At 36.0% G+C, this 25583-nt stretch overlaps 1 protein-coding gene across 3 annotated transcripts in view; it reads right to left on the bottom strand.

Annotated features, from left to right (window-relative positions):
• Positions 1 to 7823: 7823 nt before the first annotated feature.
• The window catches only part of LOC116158636 (homeobox protein orthopedia-like), a 65180-nt gene continuing 47420 nt past the window's right edge, over positions 7824 to 25583 (bottom strand). For all 3 annotated transcript variants that reach the window (XM_031471454.1, XM_031471455.1, XM_031471453.1), the window contains exons 3-5: positions 15926 to 16112; positions 15716 to 15871; positions 7824 to 8565 (exon numbers count right to left, since the gene is read on the bottom strand). In XM_031471454.1, coding sequence (XP_031327314.1) covers positions 8306 to 8565; positions 15716 to 15871; positions 15926 to 16112 — 603 coding nt within the window. In that variant the 3' untranslated portion in view covers positions 7824 to 8305. The remainder of the gene's footprint in view (positions 8566 to 15715; positions 15872 to 15925; positions 16113 to 25583) is intronic.

Below are 25583 nucleotides of genomic sequence, written 5' to 3' on the forward strand. Positions count from 1 at the left end.
GAATTTCCGAAACGAATTTTTTCATACTACCTGATTTACGTTTTCAAATAATTAGATTTAGTTATTTGTGCATCGTAAAGTATTTTTCTTGAATTTAACGTCACGCTTATGCTCTCATATCCAAATTTGTACGAGAAATCCGTAGTGGAGGCAAAATGTTGCTTTTGCCTCCAGACAATTCGATGATCATCTCGATCCACGGAAACCGAAGGACAGAGTGCACTAACATACATAAAAGGAAAAATTACATTAGCGAATTTTATCCAAAGGGCAACATATTTTCATTCGAATTTTCTGGGTGAAAATTATCGTTACCAAACTAAACGAGTGAAACACTTAATGCGGCAATATCAAAGTTTGTTTTAGTTGTAGACGCATTTATGTCGAGACCTTTTCGATATGGTAATGTGAAATGTGCTATACAGAGAGATTTCGTTGTTTAATAAAAAAAGATAGACGCATTGTACCTGACCGGCGGCGCCTTCAGAGACCCGGCCATAACATGTAAACAATCCTTTTTATAGCCTTATCTGCTACAATCCTTTAGATGCGTTTGAAACCCAATGTTCACAGTTGTATAAAATAGGATAGAGAAAATACGCGATGACAACAAAATGATACAGCTACTTTTCCATAATAAATAAACCAAAAATCTTACTTGGGACCTAGGGTCCATTGTGTAAATTTAATTTACCAAATGTAAAATTTGTTTATTTAGGATCTATTTGCTATCTTGCATCTGGTTTAGAATACAGGCCCGTCTCGGATATGCAAAATTATGTACGGCCGCACGTTTCACAGAGACATATACCGGCCCTTCTCAAGTTTACTTCGTAAACAACCTCCTTAGCTCAACGGACATTTGGAAGTATAATAATGTTCCCCTTTACGGGAAAGAACACAGCAACTTTAGGTAAGTAATTGTAAAACTGTTGAGCTCGAAAACTTTCTCTTCATTTCTTAACGCGAAACCGATATTAGTCCAACTAGAAAGCTAATCTAATACGGCGATAAATTATTTCGCGGTCAATTAGGTTTACCGTACATTACAAAAAAACATATTAATGGAAGACTACAGTCGATTAAGTTAGAAACTTACAAAAGTGCTAAATTACTTCTGGGACTATGTACGCCTCGTTGAAACTTATTGCATTAAATTTCTTTCGACAATTAATACTAATTTCTAGTCGGGCAACAAATTATTGGATGACTTTTTTATTCTGTATACGACCATTGAATAAAAACACTATTTTATTCAATGATACGACTCACTGGACAGTTTTGTCAGTATTTTTTGTATCTGAAAATGAATGAACTTAACTTAGAGCGTCGGCCGTGTGGTTATTATGTTCCTCACTAAAGAGGGAAGTGTTGCGAAAGTTATCCATGAATGACTGACCCAGGTGTACGGTACTATAATGGTTTTCAAGCAAAATTTTGGTCGGAACAATTTCCATCGGGTCGAGGGTTAATTCAGGACGACCGAAGATCAGGAGGATCGGTTGAGGCAAGGACTGAAGATAGAGGTCTACTGCGAGAAGGTTGCAAGAGTTTATTGTTCTAAAATCTGGTTTGTCGTCTAAAATTTACAATTGCCACCTAATATGAATGTTATGCAATTTAAAAAAAATAGGTATATGCAATTATATACTGTATCGATTCGATTAATGTAAAGTACTAATTCGGAAACATCAACATCGTTCTGTGGCTCAGGACTCAGGAGTAAACAGTAAGTAATCTGACGTATTTTGTATAGAATTGCACAGAAATAATTTTTGAACAAATAAACCGCCACGTACATTATTAACGAGCTCCTAGCGAGTTTATAATTTTGCGGTGTCTGTCCGTCTATCCGTCCGTTAGCAGGATATCTCGATAACGAATGGACCGATTAAGATAAAATTTAGTAGGTGGATTCTTTATCAAATTTGTAGATCGGAGTTCGTGAATTGGCAATGTAGCCCAAAAAATAAGGAAGGCCCTTTTGACATCTCCGTGAGTTATGAACCGAATTGCATGAAATTCAATATACGTATAGCTTATGCCATATAAAACGCAATTCCAAAAATTGAGCCTAATCGATCAACATTCACAGTGCGCTTTTCGCATCTCGACCATTTATAAGCCGAATTGCAACCTTTTTTATTTATGAAAGTACACTTGGAATAAAAGCAAATTTACCGCCAGTTGCAAAATTTTCTTATTTATGGAGGGATTTAAATGAAATTTGATACATAACCACTTTAAATAAAAGCAAAACTAACATCAGGTTTAAAATTTGGTTTTGCACATGCTATAGCCATACCCAGGAGCTCGTTTTCTATATTTGTTTAGTTTACTATTATTAGGAATAGTGCGTGTCATATAACCACATCCGGCGTACCCCAAGGGTCTACAACTTCAATAAGCTCTATTTAAATAGCGGAGCGGCACTCTGTCATCTGTTATCCTAATCTTCATTTAACAACTGTGTCCTCCGATGGGGAAGATGTGTTTATAATTTCCGCTTTATGCGAAGAAACAGAAGAAGGTCGGGTGGTTTTCGGCGTTATATTCATACTATCGTGTTATTCCTGCATCAATTAATCCGAAAGCTGAAAGCTATTCCTGAAGTTAATAATTTATAAAGTAAGATAAGAAAATATAGTATTTGAGGGGTCGAGAGAATTGTGTCCATTGGATATTTGCTGTACAAGAATATTTGAAGCACGAAGCTCTGTTTAGATATCTGTTCATTACATCAAAATGAAATAAACCCTTCGGGCATCTAAAAAAAGCGGCAGAGCACCTCGGTGTGACCCTACGGGGTCATTTAACCCATTTTCAATTGGCTTGTTACATGTGGTATATATGTTAACTGTGCAAAGTTTGAACCGAATAAGTTCAAGCGTTTGTCAGAGACAGAGAGACGTGACCTTGCGGGGTCGTTGGATTTGTCCCATTTTCAACAGGCTTACTACATATGGCATATAGGTCAACTGTGCAAAGTTTGAAATGAATAAGTTCAAGCGTTTGGCAGAGACAAAAAAGCGTGACCCCAAGGGGTCATTGGATTTGACCCATTTTCAATAGACTTTTTACTTGTGGCATATAGGTCAACTACAAAGTTTGAACCAAATCGTTTGATAGTTTATCGTGTTCACGGAGAGACGGACACCATCGACTCCCCTATAAAGCTTGCATCGCTTTACTCTGCCCCTTAATAATATAATCAATTTTTTTTCTACAAGATTGTGGAAAGTAACACTAAAAGTGTGTATGAATTTTAGAAAACCATTGAGAAACTTCTAAGGTTGGAGAAATGCAAAACATCGCGGGTTCTAAAACAGTTTACTAATTCGATAGGTACCATAAATGCCCTACCAGTAAACAATTTAAGCATTGTAACGATCATCAACACCTCATAATTTAATGAAATTAGATTAGTAGTCGGACTATACTGTACTCCTACTCATAACACATTCTCAATTTCATCTAACAACACGAAATTTAGAAGAAGAAAAAAGTAAATATTTTGATAAAGCTTTACGAGCTTTGATGCCTTGACACAAATAACGGAATTGAGAATTAATGCGGCACCTGATGGAAGTAGTGGCGTATTAATTCGAACCTTATTTGCTTTTAATGTAACTTGCGCCACCTAATAATCTTTTGTTGAAGTAAGCTTCACGAACACAAACGGAATAAGTACTGTTATTTATACGCAAAATTGAATTCTGTAAAAGAGAATGGTTGATATATGTACTATCTACTAGAGGGCAATCCTGTACAAAGATTTGAATGCAAGAATATAAAGCATATTTTATTTCTCAATTATATTACTAAATTAATAATCAAAGATATTACCTCGTTAACTAATCTTCCGACCCTGAATTAAATCAGCTGGAAAATATTCAGCAGACGTACAGTAAAAACTAGCAGTACAATTAAATTCACGTATAATGAATGTAACTAATTCCGCGCTGAAATACGCGTCCGTATTCTCACCTTAAGGGCTTGCATAGATAGATTTTTAAGATATTATTTTGGATTGACAAATAAGTATTAAGAGTACGCTTTAGGACTATCTAATACTGCAATATTGATCTAATTTTGTTATACGAATACTGAAAGGCTCTGTGCCAACATTATTTGCACTACCGTCCCGAGCCGAGGTAGCAAGTTTTTTGGAAAAAAAGTATTGAGGCATTATTCAGAAATATAGGTAATTAACCTTCTAGTTGATTTTAGCTTCAGAACCAATAGAAACGAAATTTTTTCTATTAATTTTAGGTACTGTAACGTTATTTATAAATTCGGGTTCGATTTATATCAATATTTATTAAACAAAACTAAAACACTATAAAATCCGTACAATTTATATCGATTATTTATATCACACACTTCGAAATTTATATCAGCTTTTCGCGCTCTATGTTTCGTCCGTACTCGATCTCGTTCGATAGTAGACTAACGCCGCGATGTTCGGTCCGCAACCATTTATACACGCAAGCAATGTAAGTCTAGTACATTCTCGAATAATCGCGCGCGTAGAAAATTCCAGAGCGCCAAAGGCGACGTCATGTCTGGAGCATTTCCGTTACAGTACCTACTTGTGCTCTTTTCTCATGTCGTTCAGAATGATTGCGTGTACTGTGACTGTGAAGGGTTATAACGGAAACCACCACTAAAAAAAGAATGAAATAGACGAAATGACGGAATAGGGTGGGTGGTTTGCAGAAAAAACTTTAAAAATTGTCAGGATTGTGTATTAAATCAAAGCTTCGACTTTTTGCTAATGAAATCGGGTTAATTACAGAAATTTTAAGGAACATGGCCATCATACTTAGAAGATATTAACCTTGCATAAAAAGTATGTTTTTCATCCACGTTCCATCCTAATTTGTATTGACGTTGTTGTTGTCTGATAATGACAATTTGTCGAAATCAATCGCCAACAAGATAATCATAATAAAAAATATGTTAGTCTCATTCTACCTCTTATTTAATTGAAAATTGAGTTCTTCATCGACAAAATTGCCCTTGTCAGAAGATCCTCTTAGGAAGTAATTCATGAGAGTAATTCATGAGAGAAGAAAAAACTAGACATCAAAAGTGTAATTTTTGTGGTGGTTTCGTGCTTCTCAATCACAGACCAAAATTTCGCAAAACTGCATGTGCTTTATTCAACGTAACAACGAATAATAATTTCCCCATACAGAGAATTAATAAAATCTTATCATATGCTTTTGATCGAGAGTTTTTTTTCCAGGATGCAACAAAATTTAAGTGAATTAAAAATAAAATTATCCTGATTTAAAAAATTTTAGGGAGATTAATAAAAAACAGTAAATTTCACAACCATATCATATATTTTACGCATTCCTGCAGGCATTTTTATGGTCGATAAAAAACTACCTAGCGCTTAATAACTTAAAAAATCATCTGATTGGTTACAATTTGAAACAATCACCAAGCTGGTTGGTCGTATACTAATGGAGTGTATTAATCCATAGAAAATGCACCAAAAATTGGCTTTATTCTTATAGTTCGCTGAAAACAATAACTAATCGAGAAATATATATTATGTAGCACATGTTTTTAGGGTATTTTCTCCATAAAATCGCATTTTGAGAACAAATTTGAGCTATACTCTGGTCGAAAACGCGAAAAAACTTAATTTTGCAACTTAAATTGTTAGTAACAAAAAACTGACCAGGAATTCGGTCCGATACCCTTGAAATTCAGATCCATTGAGTGAAAACATAGAATAAGTCCTTGGTACCTCGAAAAAGATACTCGAAGTGCTACCGCCGGGACTAGAAGGGACAACTGGTGGTGCAGACGTTCATCGCAACGTGGAAAAGTAACAAGCTTTGAAACTTCACGACACGGGAAATTGAAAAAGACTTTGGCCCCTGCCCTACAGTATGAGGCTGATGCAACGAAAACATCTTGTGGTACAGCATTACACCAGCAACAGCAACAGAAATAATAAAACGATTAATGCAGAACTGGTAGAAACGCCAAGGCCTGCAATGTGGAAGCTGTGGCACAAACGAACATATAAGAAGAAATTGCAGTGCAGGGAAAACTACAGTACCTAAGTGAATGACAAGCAGCGAGTAAGTTATGTCCCGGTTATAACCATCCACGTGAACTATTTCAGCAAATGAATAGTAGTGAATATGCAACACCAAATCAAGAAGCGACAACTGTTGCAGATGTTCCGGTAAAAAAAACTTTTTTGTAAATTCGAAGTCATGGAACTACACCCTGAGAACATCTTGATCCAAAGCGTGTGCCAACTATTGGGCATTTGCAAGATCAGAGCTGGTCAAGAAGGAACTGTGGGAAACGAGCACGTTGAAAACCTGCGTCAGAAATTAGATGCCATTCATGGTAATGTTCGCCCTAATTTGCCGTTGACTAGCGATATAATGATGTACAGTACTACGTGAAGGCCCATGCTTGTGATTATCATCTCAGAGATCTGCTATGGCTGTATCGCCCCCAGGGACGACGCAGGCGGTTTCCGAACTTGCAAAGAGCTTGGGAAGGACCGCAAGCGTCGCCAAGAGATAAATGGCTCCAATACCCTGCAGTAGTAGTGTATTATATTAATCGGTTGAATCTATACGTGGGATACTATGATCCCGAGGAGCATCCAAAAGGATCACATGTGATGCAAGCTAAACCACAATACTCCACTTTCGCAGAACTCATGGCACTCTGAAAGCACGCTTCAATGTTGCCCGTGAGGAGCCTAATTATTTAAAGGCGCCAGTGTAGCCAAGGAAGTCAAAATGTCCCGGGGTATTATCGTCTAGTTCAACATCCGGTTTGGTCGCTGACAATTCCGAAGCTCGGATGTGGTCTGACAAGTTACACTCGCGCATCATGCGCAATATGCTGGAGGTAGCGTTTCACGATACCCCCATAGAAATATTGGTCGGCTGTTTCAGCCCCAGAGGTTCCCTACAATCGTCCTTTAATTGCTTCCTCTTAAAAATGGAACATGTACAAAGCCGTTGAGGTAACGTGATAGAACTAGAGTCACCTAGGACGGTATCCGAAATCCGATACAGCCGTCGTTCATGTTGCAAGATGAAGAAAGAGACAGTGTGCTTTTCCTAGAACGATATCAAGGCGCCATCAAGTCGATAAATTGCTAGGCATGAAACCAGATGTGAGGCATTCTTTGTGTGAAATACGATATGCCTTCAAAGTTTTCTAGATTTTTCTAGAAGATTAATTCTATGCTATATAAGCAATCAAAATTGACGAAAACACAAAACCAGTACCCATACCTTTAATTAATTAAAGTTTACAATATGTTTCGGCATCTGTCGTCTTCAGGCAAAGCTTAAAGGTGTGAGTGTACTTTAAAAATTAAGCGTCTTAAATAATATGGTTACCAAATTCGCTTACTTTGTTTGATATTTGACTAAAAAGTACCCCGCAGACTGTCAATTCTTTTTCTGTACTTACTGTATTACTGTGAATAATTAAATTGTACGCTATTCGGAGGATTACATTTGAAACATCTGGCAAAAATCCATAACCACTTAAAAAGATTACTATCTGTGAAGTAAACGCGTATACAACCCCATCTCATGATAAGATATTGTTTTGGGTTTCGATAGAGGGTGCTTTCTCTACGGTTTCTCAGTGGCTTTTATAGTTTAACCACCCTTATTTAGATGTCACCCCTATTGCAGATTCTATACGGGCAGGGTAGATAAGTTGCCTGAAAAAATTTCTTTATTATTTCTCCACAAATATACAAACCAAATACGTATATAATTAAAATTTATTTTACCCATAACTATAAGATACTATACTTGTCGACTGTAATTGTATTTACAAATAACGAAAACGAAAGGTACTACGAAAGTCAAGACCGTACACATACAAATAATTTATTTTTTTGTATGCGAGTTCAAAGAAATTAAAAGGAAAACGAGAAATTTATACTTTTTGTTTTACTATAATATAATAATCTATTTGTAAAAAAGCGTATACTGTTACTTATGATTTAAATACGTAAAAATACAAATTTCCGTTTATCCTTTGTTGTTAACATAAATTCACAACAATATCTTAAGTACTTCCACTAGAAAACACTTATTTTACGATCCCTCTTTGTACAGAAATTATTTTACATCGTATACATACAAGATGTCCACAACTACAGGTTAAAAATTACTGAAACTTAGTTCTAGTTTTTCCTACTACGTTTAAGGTGGTATGATTTTTGGTAGGGTAGACGAAACTGTTTAAACATTTGTACTAATTAAGTGAACGAAACCAATTATTTTTTAAATTAATATACAGATGCGTTATTGTGTGTGTCGTAGTTAATTTGTAAGTAAGAAGGTATGGCTGCATTAATTTCGGACGCTCTTCGTCGTAGTGCTGCTATACTATGCCCTCTCCAAATGTCATCCTCTGGATCGTTGGGTGTTGTCGCCGACGCGCCCGGTGGGGTAGCAGCGGCCGAGCAGGGATTTTGAGGAGACGACCCTCCCCCGCCACTTCCATTACCTCCGCTGGTGTTATTGCAGTAACTCATCATGGAATCACCTGCAAGCAGAAACGTGCCACGCATGATTGGATTGTAATTATCAAACAAAAGTTGCCACTTTACAATCAGTGGTTTAATATTCACTGCACTCATTTGGTGTTATTTTTTACCGAATCATTTATACGATTTGTACTTTCAGAGTTTTTGAGTTATTCAGTACCTGCCCAGTAAACACACTTACGTTTACGTTTATAAAGCGCTTTGACGATGGGAGAAAATCAGTATTGGTGGTGTTACGTTTTTGTGTAGAGTGAATTTTATATTTAAAATACGATTTTTATTCATAAATATAAACCGTATACAGTTCGCGTTCTACGCTGATAATACGTACATAACACCACTTTCATATACGCATAAATCGTATATTATGGGAAATAATAAACGCATAATATTCCTACAAGAATACAGCAATATCCGCTGGACATTTATGCGTATTATATACGTAGGGTTTAGTCTACAATAAACGCTTTTATACGGAATTGTGTTGCTAGGGGTGTTAAGTATATTTTAATTATTGGCAAAGATTGTTGCATTCTGTATCATGCTTCAGAGATTTTTACTAAATATTCTCTGGAGTTTTTTCACAGATTTTTGAGGAGCTATTTCGGGGAGGTTCCAATGGTTCTGCCAAATATTGTTTAGATGTTCTCTGAAATTATTTTTAGAATGATTTTGAAAGATTTTAGTGTATTATTAGATTATTTAGAGTATTATTTTCAAAGAAATTCTCAAAAGTGTGGTTAATGTTTTTTTTCTCCTTACATATAAATCAATTCTTTTTTTAAAAAATGGTCTGAAACACTAACAATTAAATTTTTTTATGGATTCTTGGCAAAATCTTTTCTTTTCAAAAATTGTTCAAATTTAGTTCAGAGGTCTGTAATTCTTCAGATTTTTTCATAGATGCCAGTCTGTGTGGTACAGTGGCATGGAAACTCGACTGAGGTACTAACGGTCCTGGTTCAAATCCAGATTCCGGCATGGATACTTGTAATTGTATAGTGGATAATATATAATTTTTACTACGTTTATAGGTTTTTTTTAAACGTTTGTTTTGCTTTTCCAGAAGTGTTTTCTGAAAGATCTATAAAAATTGGGGTGTTTGGAATAGGTTTCAAAGGTTTGTAAATTATTAAAAAAATTCCTCACGTTTTAAATATTTTTAAACGTTCTTCACAATAGTTCTCTGGCCGAGATTCTTAGGTTTGAATGAACCCGTTTCAAGTATAATTGTCAAAGGTTAATCATAATTTTTGAAATATTTTCTGATCATTAAAAATTATTCTGGTATTGTTAATATTCTGAAACACTCACTAGAGGTTTTGTAAAGTATGAATGCTCCGTAAGCAATCTCTTCCCTGAGAAGAACGTGTCTTTGTTTGGAAATGAGCTTTGTGTAGTGAGTTAGATGCTGTATCCATGAGCATTCCAGTTCGAGTTTGGATTCGGAGAGCATTGTGAATACAGTTGGTAGAACACCGTCTGCTCTAACTCCGTCTACTTAAGAGTAGACAACATTTTAGAGATTTAGTAGTACAACAACTATTGTTAGAAAAAAATTCAGCAAACTTTAACGTAGTCTGAGAGACAATTAAATAATCAAAATTAAAGAAGTATACAGACCGTAACTATACATGTCATTTTGGTAAATATTATTGGTTTTAAGGGACTTTATTTGTTCATTATAATGGGTATAGTATACTTTGACCTACGTCAGCAGTATCTGTAGTGTGGACGTAGACCGAGCCGACCCTGCGGGGAGACGAAGAGGAAGTGGGGATGTGCTGTTTACGCAGTAGATTGCAGAAGAAATTGAAAATCAGGTAAGGTTAAGGGCGCAAAAGTGATTTGGGAACGGTGATGGTGTTAGGTGCACATTTCTGGATGAGATTGGTTATCAAATTGATCGCATATTTATTGGCCTTGGAAATTGTGTGTGGAAAATGAATCAGAAGGAGGATAATTTGTGTGTTAAGGGACGAATGGCATCGAAGGGGACAACCTATAGGTTTTCTATAGGCACTGATTTTAGACGAAGGAGTGTTAAGTCTAGAAAATGCAGGGATTTATTGAAAGTTTCGATCCTTATTGTGAATTTAAGATTAAAGTGGGGATGTCAGGATTGGAATGATATTGGAACAATCATTTAGGGTGGTTATGTTGCCTTGTTGCTTCAATATAATGTTTATAAAAAATGGAATGGGACTTTATAATATTATAATTGACCAACTGAAATTCTAACTGTTTAGAAATAACGGGGAAAAGTTGTTGCTCATATGGAGACCGGTAATTTGGGAATAACTAGAGTTTTGCTAATAAACAATTTCAGTTGTAAAAGATGAGGATCCCACATTCCCAGAAAGCGTAGAATGTGAAGGTTTATCGGTGATGATGTCTAGGCAATCTTTAGAGGGGACACTGGTAAATAAGTTGACAATGTCAACAGAATTGTCTGAAGTGGTTAAAGTAAGAGAAGTGGGGTCATAAGGATACCTGGTTTATACAATTTGGGGAGGGCATAAAGACGGTGAGACAACAGAATTCTATAGCCATAGACCAGTCAGCGAAACTTAGGCGGTTTTCTGATGCATTTTAAGCAGTCTAAGAGTTGGTTAAGAACAAACAAACTTACTTTATACTTTTATTTCGAATTTTATTATTTTCAGGATTCGTTTTGTTGCCAACAAAGTTCCACTCGTAACCACAAACCACAAACACCTGCCTTGTATTTTACCTAGTGCCTTTCTTAATACCCTTCAAATACTCTCCCGAAACCATTTTTTTGCACTTTTTAATTTTCATTTTTACAGTCAACGATTTCAAAGAGGCCGTTGGTTGAAATAGTTTGTAAACCACTATGTTTCGCAGAAATGTGTAAAGTAGAATTGTTATAGTTGTTGATGGTATCAAGGTTTTGTAGTATTTTCCAAAACAAATCTTGGCCGTAATAATGTAAAGAATTTATCTAGATGATTGGAGTTAACTAAATATGTGTCATTGTTACGCAGGGGTTTACAATGAGATTTAATTGTTTTTGGCGACTAGATAGTGGGGGTAGGGATAGGTTTGCAGACTTTTATTAGGGATGTAACATTACATTAGTGAGTTAGTCACGAGATAAGTTTGTAGCGCAGAGTGTACGTTTCTTGGGATTGCGTGGGTTTTGGAAAACGTCTAGGATTGGTAACGAAAAAGGAACTAACCAATGAAAAATTAGATATCGCCATTTTAAAAATTAATCCGCCATTGTGGGCGTTCAAAATTTTACGAAGAAACTAAGGAGAGATTAGTCCGATTAAAAAAAAATTAATTATGCTCTTGGCATCACACTAGCTACCAGAAGTAAGCTGAATTTTCGGGCTTGAAATTTTTTTGCGTTCGGGTTATCATTGATAACCCAGTGTTAGTTAAAAGCAAAGAATTTTATTGGTGAACATTTAGTGGATAGACATTCGAACGCCGGGAAGGAAATTAAACACGTATGCAACTACAAAATTCATAAATAACAACTGTTTGGGCGACAAAGAATATTTCAAGTAAAGAAGTCTCTTAATATATCGTGCGGAACGTTAATAGTACATTATATATCAAGGTAGAGAAGTACAGTATTATTGCCTGAGCACCAAGATTACATCTCGAGCGCCTCGAGATGTAATCTTGGTGCTCAGGCAATAATAGACTTCTCTACCGTGGTATATATACTATTTTTTTCACTACTAGCACTTGAAGTCCTCTAAATTAACATATTATATTGATAAGAAAGTGAACAGTTGGACAGAATTTTTTGTTTCTTAATTTAACATGTCAATCAAGTGCGTGGAAGTACAAGTCAAACAGGCCGTATTTTGTTCTGTCATTGAGATACTTTCAAAGAGTAATTTCGTTCGAATTTTTTCAAAATGTGGTAATTTTAGGTATGCAATTTCTCTGGAAATGGCGGATGGTGGCAATTATTCACTTTAGAGAACTTGTCTAAACGTTTATTGAGCGAAATTTCGGGTTGTGTTTTCTAAAAGTGACAGCGTGACAGTTCTCATTATTGACTACTAGTTAATAATGTCCACATTATTAACCACTTTGAACAAATGCCGAGAAAGGCTACTTTACAAGTGGAAAAAAGGTTAATAATCATGTCATCAGACGCTAGTAGTGAAAAAACACATTTTTCCCATTCGTTGTGTATTAAATTACGAAGTGAAACTGAATTAACTTTGCCCTGGTCAAGGTAAAATAACAGTGACTGATTTGGTTATCACATTTAAGAAATACGGTGAATTGAAACACTCTCCTGTTACATCTAGATTTAATTAATTTAAAAAAAAAGTAAAAAGGTTTTCGCCTTAAGGCGAGCAACTTTAGCGCATTTTCCATGCATTGATCAGTAGTTCTCAAAAGGTCACAGAACGGACATAATGCCCATGCGCAGTTTAATTATCAACATTTTTTTTGGTTCAGCTACCCGATACGGTTATCTTTCCTAGAAGCATCTGTTAATAAAATTAAAAAAAATATATCTCCAAAAATAAGGAATTTGACGGTCGCGCAGCTTGCGCATATATGATATTTACAATATGCGATATGCTTATCTTTACTAGAGACATGTATGGTTAAAATTTCCAAAATATATTTCTATAAATAGGAAAGCTGCCATTGCGCAATTTACGCATGCGCAGTTTAATCGTCAAGATTTTCCTTGATTGATGTGCCAGAGCTATACGCTACCGAATGCAAAAAACGAACTAAATATCTTGAAAACTGTAGGAGTACTTAAGGCCTCGGACACACGGAGGGACAGAAAAAGTGGTTGCAATAGCGCACCCAACTTCGTTGGAAAATGCGCTAAAAAACTGTTCGATTTTCTCCTTTACGAGAGTGCATACATTTGATTATTAATGAAACTAACCCCTAAACCAGAACATTTTTTCGATTTCACGATTTGCAGTTGCTGTCGGATTGTTGTACTATATGCACTGCCCTGAAAGTTAAGGTCCATAAGACCGTCCATGTAATTAAGGTCATTAAAATCATATATTTGTGCCATAGAGTTTAATTCAGAATTTTTATAAATCTGACAAATTCATGGGCCCATTAATTACTATAAATAAAATATATGTGTATTCGCCAAATTTAAGAATTCAAACCATTCTAATTCATAAAAAAATGGCACTTTCAATTTAGATTACGTTAAAAGGTTTTACCAAAATATACCTATAGTGCGATTCACACTTGAAGTTCGGTATTGGTCTTATAAGAAGTAGCGTTGTCAAATGTGTTGCTGTCTGGCAAAAGACCCGGGTTGGAGAAAACTATTACATCTATTTCGAGGAAAGAAACAATTTCGTTAAAAGTTAGGTACTTCAACAATAGAAGCAGGTAAAGGCAATTCCTTTAGGTACCTTATTTAACAACGCTGTGTAATTTACGACTATGATTTACATATCGAACTTTAAGCGTGAATCGCACTATTATTTGTAAAAAATTCATGTACAAAGACAAGCACTTTATTCGAAGTGTCTACATATGATATTTCATTTAACTGCTTCCATAAATAAGAAAGTTACCATTGCGCATGCGCAGAACCAAATATTAAAACTGGTGTTAGATTTGCTTGTATTCCAAGTGCCTATATATTAAATTTCATTTAGATTCCGTAAACAAGGAAGTTGGCAAATAAAAAAGTTAGCATTGCACATGCGTTAAACCAAATTTTTGACACTGCGCATACGCAAAACCAAAACCAAGCCCTTTCAAATGAGTCCAAATCGGTTCAGTGGTGTAGAAGGAGTACATGTGACGGACGGACGGACGCCAATAGCGATTTTTCACTTTGAGGAAAATACGTTAAAAAGGTTACATTTGGTAAAGATTTAGCTAGCCGATAGCAAAATGTCAATTGATTTTGTTCTGTACAACTCTAGTTCAACATTTCAACGCTTTGTTAAATGAAGGGAAGTTTTAAAACCCTTAGTTATGTAATTTACTAATTACAAAAGAAAAAAAAAATGTTGGTAGTAATATAATATAGGAACATCGTGTAAAGCAATTAGTGTAATTTGTAACGATCGATGTAATAAGATTGTTCTTTAAAAAAATGGACTCCGCAGATACTCAACTTTCCACAAATAGGTACCTCTGCACAAAATAATCGCTCATACGTTATCTGAATACACCACAAATTCGTGTCTTTGTGTCTTCGAAACAAAAGAATTATTTTCAAAAAAACCAGTTCCTACATATTAGGTATACCTTGTATAATTGTACTCGCAATAAGTAAAATACGAGTATGTCTGTTAAAAATAAAAAGCGTGAATCACCCTGTATACCTACAGAACTAGTACAGTAGCAAAGATTAAACGAAAAATAACACTATGGACGGACAAATGGCAATGGATCGTAAGTAATTTCCGATCAAATAACAAACGTTAGCGCAATGCGGTTTGGCGAGATTTGTTTCGGTCAGAAGGAAGAGCGATTGCGGACAGCATGGTCAGAGACAGTATTGACATAAGCCACATGATCACGTGATCAATTGCTACCCTTTATAGAAATTAACCCTTTACTTCAATTACATCTTCAGTGCGCTCGTAGCTTGTACCTTTTGTGTTACTTTCACATTTTACAATTTTTACATTCACACTTACCTACGGGATAAAATCGTTTCATATACTTAGGTATAAAATATTTAGTAGTTTCAGGAGCAAGAATTTGGCCAGGTAGTGATTTTAGTTAAACAAACAAACTGTTCTGAAGGAAAGTCGTCTGATTTCTCAAACACTCCTTGGAAGTACAATGAAAATCTTTGAAAGGTAATTTAAGGTAGACTTAAATAATTTTCAAAACGTGGTCGTTGTAAACTTTGTTAATGCTCATGGATGTATGCGTAGGTAATTAGAGCCGTTGGTGCGTATTTCGGTAGCAGATAACGAGTTCATCTCTAATCACCGCTAATTGCACCTTCATTGTCCCCCCCTACATTCCGCGCCACTGTAAGTGGAATGCTGCACTGAGTTGTTACTTTCGAGGGAAGGTGTCAAATGTAAACGTCTTGCTTGGGTTTGTTTGATTTTTAGTTACGTCTGCGACTCGTTGAAGGTAGATATTATAAACGAGCACTTATATTTTCGTCTGTGGGGAATAATTATTACCTACCGAGGGAATTAAGTCCGTAATGTGCTTGGTAAACAGTACTGGCGGTCGCTGTTGTTATAGGTAATGCTGCACTAAGCCCGGAATTTTGGTTTAATTGTCCTAAGGATTGCCCAAAGCCTCCCATGGAGACTCCACCTTGACTGAGCTGGCCCAATCCTTAAAAAAACGCGATTGGTTTTAGGGAATAACAGATGTCGTAGTTAACATTACCAGTTGCCATGCTGGCAACACCCCACCGTGAGTCGGATGAACCAAACATGCCCGATCCACAAATACCATCGCCCATTGCGCCAAAGGGAGGAAGGCCGTGGGAAGGTAAGAGTGCTCCTGGTGTTCGAAACACATTTGTGGTCTTCTTCCGCTTTTTCCATTTCGCTCTTCTATTTTGAAACCAAACCTGTAAGCATAACACAATTTAATTAATTATTCGCTTCTTCAACAATTGCCGAATTATTATTAAATACAACGTATGTATGTCTAGTCTTGAGTTTTGGAACACGTCTTAATAATGCGCAAAGTTTATAACGGAATGACGAAGCACACCGAATTTTTCGATTTAAATGGCAAGAGAGGTATTATTTCCTTTTGCTGTAACATTTTTCCCCACAACCCCACTTCAAAATTCAGTCATTTTCAATAAAATTCATACTAGTCCAGGTAATAGACTTCTAACTTGCAAATTGAGAAGTAGTTCCATTTTTTTTTGGAACAGTCATCTGGTGGATAAGAATCCAAGTTTTCGACCTACCAACCCTTGTGCTTCCCCCGTACGACCCCTAAAGCCTCCGAAATTTGGTTGGTTTTTTGATTTTTAATCATATCTTTTTAAAGGTTCACTTTAGGAAGAAAATATATTGTTAGCAGAAATTGTAGACCATGAAATTTTACATAAATTTGATATACACTTCTTTTTTGTGTAATTTTTATTTAATAAGATATAGAGCTTCAAAGTTGCTTATATTATGGAGAAATTGAAAAGTCGTATGGAAAAGTATCTTTAACTTATGGTGTCATACATTCCCCCACCTTGCATACCTACCAAATGGGATGCATAATAATTCAACTTTCAACCCCTAGTGGTGATATTTGAATCACTGTCGCATTGTACGGCTTTCGAATATACGTTTGAAATAAAAAATGTCTCACTTTAGTTTAATTAACCCCTCCATCCCATACTGGAAGGGATGAATATTTCAACCCCTGGTGGCGCTTAATGCGTTACTAGCAAGTACATCAGCGCTTATTAATTATATTTTTTAATCCTCACGTTCAAGTTTAACTCTGAAATGAATAGTTTAATCCTCAGTTGATGATTGCTCGATAACACTTAGATCATGACATTTCGGAATACACATTTCAAATAAATAGTTATTTACATATGAGTATGGTAAATCAAGGTTTACGTTAAAGAGTGAGATGTTTACTGCCGAAGCGTAGCTGAGGCAGGAATTTCGAAACGAGTAACGTTAACTGATTTAACATACAAATAATGTAATAGTACATTATATATCAAGGTAGAGAAGTCCACTATTATTGCCTGAGCACCAAGATTACATCTCGAGGCGCTTGCGCCGAGGGGTGTAAGGTGCGAAGGCAATAATAGACTTCTCTACCGTGGTATATATACTATTTTTTCACTACTAGCACTCTAAATCCTCTAAATTAACATATTATATTGATAAGAGAGTTAACGGTTGGACAGAATTGTTTGTTTCTTAATTTAACATGTCAATCAAGTACGTGGAAGTACAAGTCAAACAGGCCGTATTTTGTTCTGTCATTGAGATTTGTAAAGAGTAATTTCGTTCGAATTTTTTCAAAATGTGATAATTTTAGGTATGTAATTTCTCTGGAAATTGCGAATGGTGGCAATTATTCGTTTTAGAGAACTTGTCTAAACGTTCATTGAGCGAAATTTCGGGTTGTGTTTTCTAAAAGTGACAGCGTGACAGTTCTCATTATTGACTACTAGTTGATAATAAAAAATTATTAACCACTTTGAACAAATGCCGAGAAAGCCTACTTTACAAGTGGAAAAAAGGTTAATAATCATGTCATCAGACGCTAGTAGTGAAAATAGTTATTTACATTATTAGTGCGGGAACAGTTATTTTGAAGATGAGCGCGAAGTTTGGCGGCGCGAGTGTGCAACGCGCACGAGCGACGCATCTCGCGCGAATCAAGCAAATACTGTTCACGCACGTAAAATGTATTCTATTTTTTGCACGGATTAGTTAAATCGAATTTATATAAATTCAAATCCTTTTCGCGAGATTTTTGCGACATTATAATTCTATTGAAAAAATCAAGTCCTCTATGCCGATAAAGTAGAAATTTAAAATGTCAATTTATTGTTAAAAACTTCTGGTTTAAGCTTATTTTTGCCCGTGTACTACAGGGAATGATGTAAAGTGTATTTATATTTTCTCTTTTACTCTTCCATCATGCTACTTATTAGTTTATGATTCGCACTAAATAGTTAATTTCGTTGAATTTTTAGGCACTAGTGCGCGAAAGTAGATAGTCAATTGTAAAATTGACGTTCCCGACGTTCGTGTTTGATTGGGAAAACGCGATTTAGAACGAAGGAGTGCAAAAAAACATTTTTCGTACTTCCGAGACTAAAGTGACAACTTCACTCCTTTATGACAAGTACTGAAGTGTCACTTTTTGTCCCGCCGGGATTAAATTTGGACGAAAATCCCGGAAGGATGAAATTACTAACAAGGCAATTTCAGTACGTTGTTTCACATTTTGTATGCGGCATTACTTCTTAAATGCATCGTACTGCTGCTCATATAGTTGTTTGGATTTCGGTGGTATCAATTCTTTACCTACTTTGGCTGCTTTTTATCAATATCAAATACACCCTACCACCAAAATGATGACACTAGCAATGACAGTTTCCAAATTATTTTTGTTACCATAACATAGGGATTGTCATACCAACGCAACGTTCCTATGGTAACTTGTTATGCAGCGATTTTTTGAAAGAACGCGTTCTCTAACTCCATACAGATTTTAGTGTATCAGTTTAGGAAGTACGAAAAATATCGTATATACCTTGCGACTGAAGTAGTGGTCTTAATCCCTCAGGTAAATTATGGCCCTCCCTTCGGTCGGGCCATAAACTTTACCTTCGGGATTAAAAGTACTACTTCAGTCCCGCGGTATATAATATACTATTATTTCATACTGCTCTTTTTTCTATTAAAATGCCATACAATTTTTGATTAGAACGTGTACGTGTTCAATTGAAAGCAAAAGTTGATCACTTGATTTGTTTGATCTGACAGTAGTTTGACACATTAATACATAGGTTTAGATAGATGTCAATTGATGTTGCTAGGCAACATTTCCAGTCTGGTAAAAATTTTCAGTCTGGTAAAATACGATTTACCAGACTCAAATCAGTCTGGGAAAGCGGCGATTACTAGATAGTATGAAATAAAAATATTTACTATCCATGTTCATATAAAGTAATGATAAAAATTCATTAGATCGTTGCTGCTATATCTGCATCGGCTTCTAGAAAAAGTAATTCTGTCGATTCACTTTCCTCGCTTTCCGACAACTACATGTTTTTGAACAAATTTTCTTGCACTAGCACGAAATGTATACTAAAATTGACTGAGATGCTGCTTCCTTATAGTTGTACGAATGGGTACAAGCCCTCTACTATCTTTTTTCCAACCCCAGTTCAAAGGGCTTTTGTAGTGTCCCAGCCATGCTTGGATCTGTTGGTAACTTCGGAGAATAATGTGGTACATTGCAGCATCGTGTGTATATGGTAGCATAAACAAATTTACTCTACTGCCAGTAGCTGCCTCAATGAATAGCTCAAATCGTAACAATTCCAAAGTTATTCCCATTTCACCACCGTACAAGGTGATGAGGATTCGCAAATTTTCGGGCGCAGCGTAGTTATATGATGATGTAGAGAACACTTAGTCTGGTGCACCGGCCCTTCCAGGTTTGCGGAAGTATATCGGGAGTCCTCTCCCATAATCTCCACAGCATCACATGTTTTAGAGAGTGTCATTGCAGTCGTTACAATGAGTACATCCGCATCTTCATATGCTTGTTTCACGGAGATATTGTGCTGTATTAATAGTTGTTTCAATAGTGAGATGAAGCATCGTTTGATATTTTCATTGGATAAGAACTTTTCTTGAATTATTTGACTGATTGTTGATTGATCGAAAATGAAATCAGCTGGAATATTCGCGTTGTTTCTTCGGGATCTTTCAGCACCTTTAGTACCACTAGCAGAATCAGTAGGATAGCCGTCAAAAATTAAAAAAACATTCGCTCCGTAATGTTTTCGAACGCAGGTCGCGTATCTTGCACAAAGTTCATACAAAAACTATAAGTATACTATTTTTATCCCAAACAACTTTGTGGAGAAGAAACCCGCCGTCTACTACTACTGTACGATTTGAAGGAAGCTCTTTTACATCAGCCTCTGGTAGCTGTGAAAATGCTGCATACAAAGACGACTTTGTACCCTTTCGCATTCCCTTTTCCTAAAATAAAGACATCGGATAAGAGCCAGTTCAAATTTGAAAAATTCTTGCAAATCCTCTGGATCAACGTTATCATCACATCATCACTTTTTATCTCCAACTCTGATAGAATTGTGTTCGGAAGCTAATTGCTCGTCTTCAGCTTCAAATTTCCAAAATGTAACCCGATAATATTGGCAACTGAGGCTATTCCCAGCTCTTGCGATTTATGGCAATTTACATTTTGGGTGCCTACTGCACCAGAGCTGATCGGGATAATGACGTCAGCTATTGGGAAAGGGGAATCTTTTCATTTTACGAGTATCTGCGTGATCTCTATAGATACGAGCTCGCCTCATATCAACATGTTGCTATTCTCAGCAAAAATACAGGCAAAACGCTCTTTAAGGCCACTTCCAGCCATAATTTCTCCAATGGTACCCATGAATGACATCAATAAGTGAAATCTTCCAAGCCTTACAATAACATTCTCCAATTCGGTAAATTTTCCACTATGCATAATTTCCTTTGCTTTAATCAAATGTATAGAGGTTGATCAATTGCCACAAAGCAAGTTTTCTGATTAATTCCTTACGTTTTTTACTAGCCTCTAGGAGTGAAGTAAATACTACCTGTACTAAGAGGCTCGGCGTTGCATTTATGAACGGGAAGAAAGCAATCTTGGAACGTTCGCTTTCTCTGTTTGAAGTCGCTTGCTCCATAAAACCGTTCCATCCAGGAATAGACAAGTTGGTTGATTTTCCATACAGGCAAATTATATCAGTACTAGATGGTCGAATGTCGTATCCAGTTGGACAAATCGTTTCCAAATCCTCAATACAAACAGTAGTTTGCTTTCCGAACTAGTTCTTATGAAGTTATTTTCTTCAGACGCTTCAATGGTTTGTCAGATGCTACAGACTTTCCTGGAGTTATAGGCATAATTCCCCCCATTGCATAGAACGTGTTGAGGCCATCAATAGTATTTACGTTGAAATCTGCGTTATCGAATAGAAATTGAATAAACGCGTCTTCTTTCGACGCATTTGGGATTGGGCAGGAGTACAGGAGTACAGTTGGCATTTCAAGTAGTACTGCTTCATGATGGCTGGATGAGGAACCGAGCGTAGATAGAACGTCTATTAATTGTCTTGATCCAAATTTTTTATATAAATACACACGCACTCCTGCAAGTAGGGACGAGATAAATGAACAAGGTCTTGCTGCTGAAATCACTTCATGCGATAAGGCAATGCATTGTTTTCTCAATTTGCTTAGGGACCCTTTTTTATTAGTCATGAGCACTGTTTGGAAAAATTCTAATAAAGTCTGGGGTATCACATCTTCCACGTCACATAAAAATTGGTCCGACGGAGGATAATACGCTGTGGTATAAATCTGTGAACGTCGAGAATGATCGATGCAGCTTCTTTAACTACTCACAAGCATTCTTCCTGTGTCCAAATAATTAAAATGTTTTTAGATGTTTCTGCGATTACAATGCCATTCCCATATTTTCTTAATAGACGATTTTTCACCGTCCTGGTGTCTGAATGGAAGTCGCCATCTATTTGCTCTAACAATTCTTGAAGGGAAAACTGACACTCATCTGAATTATTGTCCAGATAACGATAGTATATTAAGTATTAAGGTCAGTAGGTGTACTTTACTGGTTGAGGATAATTATCCGAAATCGGTTAAGCACCTACTGACCGTGGTGCTTACGCTATTTTTTGCACGATCAATTTATAATTGATATAAACTAAATTCGAATGTATCAATGTGGTAGCATCACAATAGGTTCAGTAATTTTTTGTGGGTTGCTACAGTTACGTTTCTGTTTTTGAAAACAAAACAACACGTGCGCGAAACGTGGTTTGGTTGAGACTAAGTGAACATACCTAAATGATTCAGAAGATTTCGAAATAGAAGGTGCATGGAGTATTGGCTGCGCATCGATCATTCACGAAAAATTTAAAAGTAGATATGAAGCCGCATATGATTCTTTCCTTAAATGGTGTGAAAGTAAATGTCAAACTGACATAAGTGAAAAAATTGTGTTAGCATATTTTGTTCAACGTAGTGAAGGATTGAAATGGCTTATGGTGTGATTATTCCATGTTGAAAATATGATTTTTCTAAGAAGGTGTGTTGATATTTCTAAATACAGTACGCTGATAGCATTTTTGAAAAGAAAGAACGTTTGGTATCAGCCAAAAAAATCTAGCGTTTTTTCTAAAGCAGATTTCCATAAATTTCTTACGGAAGCACCCGATGACACGTACTTGGTGAGTCATTAACTAACAAGATTGAAACCGCTCAGAAAATTTTATGTGGAACTCCAGGGAACCCTTCATCATCTTCGTTGCCATCAACAGAACCTGCTATTTCATACCGTACTAATTCAAATCCTCTATCGACTGTTGAGTGTGAAGAATCTGTAAACACCGTGTTTTCCAATTGCCTGTCTAATTCCCGAACTAATTTTTGTAACTTGCAAATTGTACATTTAACTTCCACATTAATAAACAATAATTTGATTTTTGACACATATCCTACGTGTCGCATGTTACTGTAACTGTCACTTGGTTGCTAAGCACGTTGCTATGATACACTTACCGCCCTAGGTTGGTAAGTGCACCTTACCGCCTTGAAAATGAATTAGTAAGTAGCCGACTATAACCGATCGTGCAAAAAATATGTTTTCCGTCGCTTTATCTATCGGGTTTATGCGCTGACTAGCACTTTTTTCTGTGGCTGCATAAAACTTGTTTTGACAAGCGGCATGGTATATATTCCGTCGGCTGCTACTAAATCAACAAAATTGGTACTACTTCAGCTCTTTTTGCAGGAAATAGTACATTTTCTGCGAGATTTTCAGTCTCTATTCCCCGGACTATACCGTAGGATTGCATTGCTGTATGTTCCCTGTACTGTACAGTCAAGGTAAGATGGACTATAGTAACTTTGTTGCATACCTACAGGGTCCGTTTTAATTCCGTTCAATTAAGGTATTTTAAGTCAGTCAGTCATTGTACATACACTAATGTTTCTACATGATCCCAAAGTAAGGTTGCAAGTGGAGTCAAGTTAGGAAATCTGGATCTGGGACGCAGTACTCGTACGTTGTAATTCGGCGTGCCTAATTTCTTTCCATAAGGATCAATGGTTCTTCACACTTTTTGAATTCTTCTCTTTAGATTTTTCCTTCAGTGTATTCTGGTTCCTTCCAGTTCAAACTTTCGATCTTCCGATACTTTTTGGATGCCCAATTTGTTGATATCTATCAAATCCATAAGGTTCTTCCGATTCAGATTCTTTCATTCCTTCAGATGGTACAAATTCTTCGTATTTCCATTTTTCCATTATTCAATTTCATCAAATTCGTTCGATTCTTCGAGAGTCTTCAATATTTCTGTTTTTTCTAATTCCTTCAATTATTCATATACTTCAGATTCCTATGATTTTTCGTTTCTTCAAGCTCTTCAAGTTGTTCTTGTCTAATGATTCTTAAGACTCTTCGGATTATTCAATTTATTCGAATTTTTCAGATATTTTATCTTTTTCGAACCTTTCATTTTTTTATATACTGAGATAAGTAAAGTTGAAATTTTAGGGAGATTCGTATCATAGACAACTTACAGGGTGTGGAGATCGAGAGGGCAGACTTTCAAAAAAAAATGTGGTTAGTGGGATTTCAAGAATAAATCTGTACGCATCTGGCGGAATTGAAGATTTCCCATTCTATGTGATTTAATTTTTTTAGAGCATTGTTTTCATAATGGGTTCCGGATGTCTATTTATAGAGACGAGATGTCGCTGTAACTAGAGCTAAAATGAGTAGGTATCTTAATTGGCCTTCTCTACTCTAAACCACTGAATAAGTACATAGCGATCAAAAATGAGTGACCGTCGAGTCACCTTTGGAATTTTTGTTAACATGGGTAACCGTATTTAACTCGAACTTGCAAAGGCGACTCGACAGCCACCCATTTTTTATCGTCCGATATGAGATCATTTCAGTATCGTGGAAAATACGACGTGGTATATGGTTTGATTAATTATTCTATCTTTTATTTAAGTGGTAGTGCATAAATGAAGAAAACTAATCACAATTAATTAGCTTCGCCTAAAGAATAAACCCATTGTATTGTCCGTGTAAAAAAGTTCACAGTTTAATTTCAAAAACCAATTACTCGTGGTGTTGGGCGTTTTTTCGTTACTGAATGATAAATTCGTTCAGTAATCTATGAAAACACCAGAGTTTCGCTTTGATTATAGGTTTGGATTGTTAGGGAAACATTAAATTGATTTACACGCAAGTCTATAAAGTGACTAGTATCTAGTAGACAAAAAAACCACCAGCGATTTAGTATCCGAAAAAATCCATTGCGTTTTCTTCCAAGGAATTTTTGAGACATTCGACCGCTATCCACATTATACATTCCATTTGAGCTAGGGTAACCTAGAATATCCATTTCATAGAGGAAACCGATTCAATTTTGTGTGCGCCAATATTGCCGGATTCACGAAACAGTGTTTCAAGAAACCTATTGTTCAATTTTTAATTCAAGTAGATGAGAGAAACACGTGGCCACGAACTAAAAAAGTTTGACAAAAAGTTAGGGGTAGAAGATAATTCCAGATAAACAGTAAGGAAAAAATTGTAAGTGACGTGGAATGTGCATTGAGATTAATTGTTTTATAGTTGTGTTAATATCGCTAAATTAGTTTGATTTCTGATTTCCTTGTTAACAAACAATACATATGGAAAGCTTTCAGTAAAAATGGAAAGGAGCCGTTTTTCACTCAGAGTGTTATCTAGGTAATACCTACTACAAAATTAATTCATGTAGAGCTAGCCGATGATCACTTAATTATTTTGCTAAAGAATTTTCACTTAAAAGTCAAAATTTTATTGCAAGAAAGGAAATTCAACCCTCTTATATTCAAAAAGCCTGCTACACAACTCATGTACTAAACACACACAGAAAAACTTTTGAGTACCCAATCTGGCGGTGACAAAGTTTCGTTGTCGGTTGCTACGCATAGAGGAATGAGGAAGTTCAATTTTTTTATATGATGGGAAACAGAAGCGGTTAGCGGTAGTAGACAACGGAAGTAGCAGATCCTGTTCGTGCATCAAGAAACAGGGTGTAAAGGGTTAAGTCGGAGCCTGTAATATCGAGGCACGGCACACGCACAGAAAGAAATTAGATGAAGCCAAAAATATGGGCCAATTAATTTTGGGTGACTCAAAATCATAGTAAAATAAGAATAGAAGATGGAATAAAGTATTTCTAAGGATAGTATTCAATTTTTTATTCTTAATGTTCTTGAGATTCTTGTGGTTGTAATGTTTT

Source organism: Photinus pyralis, unplaced genomic scaffold (genome assembly GCF_008802855.1).
Source record: "Photinus pyralis isolate 1611_PpyrPB1 unplaced genomic scaffold, Ppyr1.3 Ppyr1.4_LG1, whole genome shotgun sequence".
NCBI lineage: Eukaryota > Metazoa > Arthropoda > Insecta > Coleoptera > Lampyridae > Photinus > Photinus pyralis.